Genomic DNA, 8,871 nt, shown 5'->3' with positions numbered 1-8,871 from the left:
CTCTCTCTCTCTCTCTCTCTTTCTTTGTTTTTGGTTTTTTTTGTTTTGTTTTGGTTTTTTTGAGACAGGGTTTCTCTGTGTAGCCCTGGCTGTCCTGGAGCTCACTCTGTAGACCAGGCTGGCCTCGAACTCAGAAATCTGCCTGCCTCTGACTCCTGAGTGCTGGGATTAAAGGCGTGGGCCACCACTCCCGGTTGAAGTGGGCATTTAACAGTGCAGGGGTGGGGGTCGTGCAGCTGTTGTGTGAAAATCTGGGATTTTGAGGGAGGCATAACCAGCGATGGCGCTAGGCACAGTGACTAACGATCTTCCATCATTTATATAGGGCATAACGAGTGTCCTGTGGGAGCCTCCTGCCATCCCTTCACCTTCTACTTCCCCACACCTGCTGCTCTGTGTGAGGAAATCTGGAGTCACTCCTACAAGCTCAGCAACTACAGCCGAGGGAGCGGCCGCTGCATTCAGATGTGGTTCGACCCAGCCCAGGGCAACCCCAACGAGGAAGTGGCGAGATTCTATGCCGAGGCCATGAGTGGAGCTGGGCTTCATGGGACCTGGCCACTCTTGTGCAGCCTGTCCTTAGTGCTGCTCTGGGTGATCAGCTGAGTTCATGTTTTACCTTCATTTGTCTGGAGCGCCACCCTGCTTGGCTTAGCCTCCCAGCTCCCAGCCTCCTTTGTGGTGGGGCTCTGACAGCCTCTTTAATAAACCAGACATTCCACATGTGCCTTATGAATTATTTGGGTGTGAATGAGAACGTATTTATTTTGCTTCCTACTTCCCACTGATTGAAGTTGTTTAAACGTGCAAGTTTCCAGCTCTGACACTTACTGGGAGCTAGTCAGATTCACTTGATTTTTTTCTAAGCTGAGGCACAACCATGGATCTTGATTTTATTTTTCATATGAGCTCTAACTTACAGCCAAGCCCAGGATTATACTATCTATCTATCTATCTATCTGTCTATCTATCTATCTATCTATCTATCTACCTGTCTGTCTGTCTGTCTGTCTGTCTGTTTATAGCCAGCCAGCTAGTTTTGTTTGTGGGGAGGGGCAGGATTTCTCTGTCTTGTCTATCTTGGAACTTGCTTTGTATACTAGGCTGGCCTCTAATGCTTGGAAATCCACCTGCCTCTGCCTCCTGAATTCTGGGATAAAATAAAAGGCCTCCACCACCATGCCTGCTAAGGAGTTTAAGTTGAGCCCCAGCAGTGCTAACCACTCTGTGATGTCCTCGGCTCTAATGGAAGAGGTAAGAATGGGAGTGTCCAAGCATGCTCTATATTTGCTCTTAGTCAAAAGGCCAAGAAGTGATCCCAGCATGTTCTACATGAGTGGCTAGGAAGAAGATAAGGAGGCTGAGGAGAGCCATACCTTCTATCCTGTCTTAAAGTTTCATTTTGAGACAAGGTCTCATATAACCCATGTTAACCTTGAACTCATCCTGGACTCCTGATTCTCCTGTTTCTATCTCCTAAGTATTGAGATTACAAGTGCCACACCAGAGTTCTAAATTTTAAAATCACTGTGTGCTATGTATGCATATGGTGTGTACTATGGTCTGTATCTGTGTGTCAGTGTCCCTACCAGGGTGTTCATACAGAAGTCAGAAGAGTTAGGAGATCCTCTGGAAGCCGCTATGTAGGTGCTGAGAAATGAACGCAGGTGCTCTGGAAGAGCAGCCAGTGCTCTCAACTGCTGAGCCATCTCTCCAGCCTTTCCGTGGTGGCTTGAATCTGAAATGGCCCTCATACACATATCTTTGAATGCTAAATCACCAGGAAGTGAAACTCTTTAATGAGATTAGAAAGATTAGGAGGTGTGGCCTTGTCGAAGGAAGTGTGTGCTTCCGGGGGTGGGCTTTAAGGTTCGAAAAGTCAATGGTAAACTGAGTTCTATTTCTCTTGGTCTGCAGATCAGGGTGTAGCTTTCAGCTACGGCTCCAGCGCCGTGCCTACCCCACCATGTTCCTTGCCATGATGATAATGTACTAGACCTCTGAAACTGTAGGTAAGCCCTCCATTACATGCTTTCTTTCTAAGAGTTGTCTTGGTCATGGTGTCTCTTCACAGCAATAGAACAGTGACTAAGATACTGCTCCAGTTTCTTTGTTACAGAGTCTCCTTGAATCTGGAATTCACCAATTCGGGGAGACTGAAAGTCTCAGTGATCTCTTAGGCTCCATCTGTCTCCACTCCCCAGTGAAAGGCTAGCAGCTGTGTCACCGCTCCAGATTTCACACAGGTGCTGGAAGACTGAACTGAGGTCTGGTGCTTACGTAGCCAGCAAATTACTGCCTGAGCCATTTCACTCGTCTTACAGTAACATTTCTTTTTTAAAATGTGTGTGTGTGCCAGGTAGTAGTGATACACACCTTTAATTCCAGCACTTAGGAAGCAGAGGTAGGTGGATCTCTGTGTTCAAAGCTAGCCTGGATGACAGAGTGAGTTCCAGGACAGCTAGAACCCTGTCTTGAGGGAAAAAAAAATGTGTTTATGCACACCCAGGTGCATGTGTATAGACACTTGGGCTTGTGTGTATTCATGGAGATAAGAGACCAGAAGACAAGACCCTTAGATCTCCTGGGCTGGAATACCAGGTGGTCATGAGCCACCTGCTATAGGTGCTGACTTGGGTCCTCTGGAAGAACAGCAAGTGCTCTAATGGAGCGTCTCTAACAGAGGCATCTTTCCATCTGGTACAGCAACATTTCTAATAATCTAGAAGTTTAGTATAACTAACATTTATGTTCAGTTTCAGACCCAGGGACAAGGGACCCTATTTTACCTATCAGAGCAGACCTGTCCTCCAGGTTGTCCCAGTATCCCTCAGTCCCTACCTGTCTTACCCTGCTCCCAACCTTGAACTTTCCAGACCAGGTCTTGGGCTGCCCTTCCCGCCCCAGAGGCTTCTCCTTATATAATCTAGACATTTTGGTCTCTCTCTGCAAGAGTGTTCTTTCTCTCTCTCCCCCGCCCACTTTCCCCTTGGCAACTTCCCTGGCCTCAGTCCTTGGGGCTAGTGAACCGCCTAAGAGCAGCTTCCCCCAAAAACCTGCCTTTAAATCTAATCTAATCTAATTTGAATTGGCTCATTTCAATGACAGTGGAGAAATAACCTATCAATTTACTTCTTGATTAAGATATTATTTTTGCTGTGGATTGTTAGGGACCTTCTGCTACCTAGTTCAGATTCCAGGGTGAGAGACAAGGTGTTCTACAGGCGGAGGGAGGGTGATTCTATCTTATCACACACTCCAGGAGATAAAAGACCTTGAATTCTGTACAATCCCCTACACACCTCACCCATCTGTTGTTTCGTTTGGTTGGCCTAATGAAATCATGACCAAGTCAAAAATTCAGGAAGTCCAGAAAATATCCTAATCCTCTATCATGTTCCAGAAGGAGCAGAATCACCAGGTCTGTCAAACAACCTATGGACACATTCAAAGACCTTCCTATCTTATAACCAGTTCATGCTTCTGTTTGTTTGTTTTTTGTTTTTTGTTTTTCGAGACAGGGTTTCTCTGTGTAGCCCTGGCTATCCTGGCACTCACTTTTGTAGACCAGGCTGGCCTCGAACTCAGAAATCCGCCTGCCTCTGCCTCCCGAGTGCTGGGATTAAAGGCGTGCGCCACCACGCCCGGCAGTTCATGCTTCTGGATGAGTGTGTTAGCCTCTTTGTGACAACATAACTAAGAGAACAGCTTATGAGAAGACAATGTATTCTGGCTCATAGCTGAGGTAGTTCCACTGTTTCTGGGCCTGTGCTGAGGCAGAACATCAGGGCAGTAGAAACATGTCCCAGAAGAAGTGAATCACTGTGAATTATGGTGGCCAGGAAATACAGAGCAAATGACTGGATCCTTCAGGGTGCACCCCAGTGACCTGCTCCCAACTAACTGAAGTCTCACAATCTTCCTTTCTGTTACCTCCTAAAAGAGACATTGGGCTATTCATTTTCCAGTTTTTGGGTTTTTTTGTTTGTTTGATTTTTTTTTTGTTTTTTTGTTTTTTTGTTTGATTTTTAATTTTGAGACAGACTCTCACTCTGTAGTTCAAGCTGTCCTAAAACCCACATGTAGCACAGGTTGGCCTTGAACTCATGACAGTCCTCCCTCAGCCTCCCAAGTACTGAGAGTCCAGGTTCGAGCCACCGTGTCCAGCTTGCTGTCATATTATTAATCTATCAGTGGGTGAGTTCATTGATTAGGTCAGAGCCATCATGGTCTAAGCCTTCCTCAGTAGAACGAACAGAAGTCCAAGTTTTCAACACGACTCTTTTCTTCTTTTTTACATTAACTTTTATTTATTTGAGAGAAAGGCTTACTATATAAGCTGGCCTGTATGCAGGCCAAACTAGTCTCAAATTCATAAAAATATCTGTCTGCCTCTGCCTCATAGGTGCTGGCATTAAAGCTTGCACCACTACACGTGGACCAATTAGTTTATTATTTATGTGCGTATGTATGACCGTGGATGAATTTATGTGCACCACGTCAGTGCAGGAGGCCAGAAGAGAGGTCAGCTGCCCTGGAACTGAAGTCACAGCTGGTTGTGATCTGTCAAGGGATGAGATGCTAGGAACCACACTCCAGTCCCCTGGAAGAACAGGGATAATTTTAACCATCCAGTCATCTCTCCAGCCCTAAGTTACTCATGTGACTTGCCAGTGGGATCCCAAGGAGAAGGGTTAGCTCGGTGAACCTGTGTACATGACTATATCAACATGTTTTAAGAGCAGAGAAATCCCCTGGTTACCACCCTAGTCCTGTAACAAGCCTAGTAGATAGCACTGGAATGGTGGAGGCAGTCTAATCTCTGAGTTTGAGACCCTTTAGTAAGTTCCAGGTCAGCCAGAGCAACATAATGAGATCCTGTCTTAAAAAAATAAGAACGAGGCCTTGGTGGGGGGCGGGGGGGAAAGAGGGGCAGAGTGGCAATTGGTCCAATTGGTCCAGGAGGAACTGTGTTCTCAGAGTAGGCTGTAGACAGATCTGAGACGTTTAGGGGAGTTGCCCACTGACCAAGGACTTTTAAAAAGAGATTGTTTATTCCAGCTGGCACAAGTATAGCCTGCTAAATTAAGGGTTATAGACTAGAGCCAGGGGGAAAAAAAGACTATCATATGACTAATCAAAAGAATACATAAATATGAAGTACATTACCCAAAATAACAAGATGATAACCACAATCTCATCTCTCTCATTAAGTTGACTCATTCCTTTAAAATTATTTCTTGGGTAAGCATCTAAGCATCCCTCTCCATGTCTCCTGCCTAGAGGCTGGAAATTTTCTGAAAACTCAAATCTCAGGCCTCAAAGAGTTTGATTCATCCAAGTGTTAGTTTAAGGCAGTGATGTCAGTTGCATGAGTCTGCTTCCTGTCAGTAAACTGTGGGAGGAATCTTTAGATAGACTGGAAGAGAGACGAGAAACCACCTATTGATAATTTCCAGTATCAGAGCAAATAGAGGCCAGGTAGTAGTGGCTCATGCCTTTAACTCCAGCTCTCTGGAGGCAGAATCAGGTAGATCTCTGAGAGTTTGAGGCTAGCCTGGTCTACAGAATGAGTTTTAGGACAGCCAGGGCTACACAGAGAAATCCTGTCTTGAAAAACAAAACAAAACAAAAAAAAAAAAAAAGAGGAAGAAGACTTCTCATCCAATTTAACCAACTTATTATTACATTCTTTTCTTTTCTTTCCTTTTCTTTCCTTTTTTTCCATAGACCAAGTCTTGATTTTTATTACTTAAAAAAGCTGCATATTTCTTTTGCTTTCTGACTCTGGGCTTGTGCCTTCAACACCTTCACAACGATTTTCTGCTCCTCAGTAAGGAAAGCCCACTTGATGCTGTCACGGACACACTTGTCACACATAGACCAGCCATAGGCCCTGTTGACACACTTCTTTGTCTTAGACCAGCTTATGAGGACTTTGGGCCTCACAGCACGAACCCCTCACAGTCTGCCTGGGCACACACTGCATGTGGATTTAGGTGCTTTCTCAGCTTTTTGGGAGTAAAGGTCAACCATCCAGCCTAGTTTTGTTAGAGGCTGTGCAGTAGGAAAGCCTACAGTGATATATCACAGATAGGACTGACTAGCCTGAAGACCTCTGAGCACCATCCCCGGAAAATTACTACTACATTCTTTTGTTTGTTTAAAAATATATATATATTTTTTTAAGATTTATTTATTATATGTAAGTACACTGTAGCTGTCTTCAGACACTCCAAAATAGGGCACCAGATCTCGTTACGGATGGTTGTTAGCCACTATGCGGTTGCTGGGATTTGAACTCTGGACCTTTGGAAGAGCAGTCGGGTGCTCTTACCCACTGAGCCATCTCACCAGCCCTAAAAATATTTAAAGATTTGTTTATTTAATGTATATGAGTACAGTGTCTGTATTTAGACACACCAGAAGAGGGCACTGGATCCCATTACAGATGGTTGTGGGCCACCATGTGGTTACTGGGATTTGAACTCAGGACCTCTGGAAGAGCCGTCAGTGGTCTTAACCACTGAGCCATCTCTCCTGCTCCCTTATTATTACTTTTGTCGTTGTTGTTGTTTTGTTTATTTGTTTTTTGTTTTTTGAGACAGGGTTTCTCTGTGTAGCTCTGGCTGTCCTGGAACTTACTCTGTAGACCAGGCTGGCCTTGAACTCAGAAATCCACCTGCCTCTGCCTCCTGAGTGCTGGGATTAAAGGGAGCACCCCTGTTTTTTGTTTGTTTGTTTTGAGATGGGAGGGGGGTTCTCTGTAGCCCTGGCTGTCATGGGACTCACTGTGTAGACTCACAGAGATCCAGCTATCTCTGCTTCCTGAGTGCTGGGATTAAAGGGAGCACCCCTGTTTTTTGTTTGTTTGTTTTGAGATGGGAGGGGGGTTCTCTGTAGCCCTGGCTGTCATGGGACTCACTGTGTAGACTCACAGAGATCCAGCTATCTCTGCTTCCTGAGTGCTGGGATTAAAGGTGTGTGCCACTGCACCCAGCTGTATATAATTGAGTGATAGAACTTTAACATACATAAATCCTTGAGCTCAATCCCAAGCAAAACAAACACACAAATAAACAGTTGTCACTTCTAAAAAAGTGGGGAGCCCTCCCACTGGATTATGTTAAAGCATGATCTGAGAACTTGACACAAGACACACACACACACACACACACACAAAGAAAAGAAAAGAAAAGAAAAAAAGAAAGAAAGAAAAGAAAACTAAAAAATAACAGATTTTTTTGAGAAGTGAGAGTTCACTTTTAGGTTGCGTAAGGACGCAAACGCTGTAGTCAGGGGAAAACACACAGGAAACAAAACTACTTGTATTTCTTCGTGTTAAGAATAGACTACACTGTGGGCTACCAATATCATTGAAAGCTTTATACTTCTTAAAATAGAAGTAATCTGAGCTAACACTCCTCGAAGGACAGAGAAGGACACCTGAGAATCCAATCCTCCCCCAAAGCCGCAAGGCCCCCAGCAAGTGTTAGCATCAGATTTTCCAGAACTCTTGAAATTAACCCATTTTCAAAAATATGGCTGCGGGGAGCCAGGTATGGTGGAGCAGAGGATAGCCTGGTCTACATAGAGAATTATGGGCCAACTGGGACTATACAGGGAGACCCTGTCTCAAGAAAATATTAGGGCCTGGACAATAGATTGCTTATCTCTGGCTCATCTACAACAGTGAATAAGAACACTGGCTGCTCTTGCAGAGGACCTGGTTCAGTTCCCAGCACCCACATGGTGGCTCATAAACATCTATAATTCCAGTTCCAGGAAATCTAATGTCCTTTTCTTATATCTGAGGGCATGAGGTATGCTTGTGGTGCACACACATACACATCCCTGGCTTGGTGGTCCTAGGCTGTATAAAAAAGCCAACTGAGCAAGCTTTGGAGGGCAAGCCAGTAAACAGCACCCCTCCACCATCCCAGATTGAATTTTTTTTTAAAGATTTATTTATTATTATATGTAAGTACACTGTAGCTGTCTTCAGACACACCAGAAGAGGGCATCAGATCTCATTCAGATGGTTGTGAACCAGCTGGGATTTGAACTCAGGATCTTCAGAAGTACAGTTGGAGCTCTTAACCGCTGAGCCATCTCTCCAGCTTCCCAGATTGAATTCTTGACTTTAGTTCCTACCCTGACTTCACTTTATGATGACAAATGGACTTTGTAAAATGAAATAACCCTTTCCTCACCAAGGTGCTTTTGATCATGGTCTTTATCACAGCTATGGGAAGCAACTGAGACAGAAATTGGTATCAGGAATTTGTGCTACACACACACACACACACACACACACACACACACACACACATCTACATAGAAAATTTCAAGTCTTAAATAAAAAAGAAAGAAAAATGGCCAAATCTCAGTAGGAATAGTGAGTCTCAGTAGGAAGGCAGTTTTACTTGTTTCTTGTTTGTTTGTGTTTTGGAAGCTCAAAAAATCAAGTCTTAGTGCCATTGCTGTGGTAACATCCTGGCAGCCACTAGAGGGGGCAGAATGGGTTTGGAGTCTCCCCTGTCTAAGGACAGTTCATGATCCTCAACCCGCCTGCTGTCCCCTTTAAAAGTCCCCTTCATTCTAGGTGCCATGGCCAGTGCATGAAGTCCTGTCTTCTTGATTGGTTAAATTTGGGAATTTGAGACCAGCCTTGGCAATATAGTGAGATCCTGTCTCAAGATAAATAAAAAATAAGTAAAATTAGCCACCATTCACAAGGCTAGTCTTTATTTGACCTGACTTGTGGTTCACATAGTGAACAATTCTATAGTGTTTGTACAAACCATCAATGTATGTACAACCATAAATTGACCTTCCAGCTGTCAAAAGCAGGAATGAGGATAAGGTAAA

At 44.4% G+C, this 8,871-nt stretch overlaps 1 protein-coding gene across 8 annotated transcripts in view; it reads left to right on the top strand.

The window, feature by feature from the left end:
* LOC110298622 (folate receptor alpha) overlaps window positions 1-739 on the top strand; it is a 14,492-nt gene extending 13,753 nt beyond the window's left edge. For all 8 annotated transcript variants that reach the window (XM_029479149.1, XM_029479145.1, XM_029479146.1 and 5 more), the window contains one exon: window positions 326-739. In XM_029479149.1, the coding sequence (XP_029335009.1) occupies window positions 326-606 (281 nt within the window). In that variant the 3' untranslated portion in view covers window positions 607-739. The remainder of the gene's footprint in view (window positions 1-325) is intronic.
* The last annotated feature ends 8,132 nt before the right edge of the window (window positions 740-8,871 follow it).

This window comes from Mus caroli, chromosome 7 (assembly GCF_900094665.2).
Source record: "Mus caroli chromosome 7, CAROLI_EIJ_v1.1, whole genome shotgun sequence".
Classification (NCBI taxonomy): Eukaryota; Metazoa; Chordata; class Mammalia; order Rodentia; family Muridae; genus Mus; species Mus caroli.
This window is presented reverse-complemented; position numbering and strand designations above follow the sequence as displayed.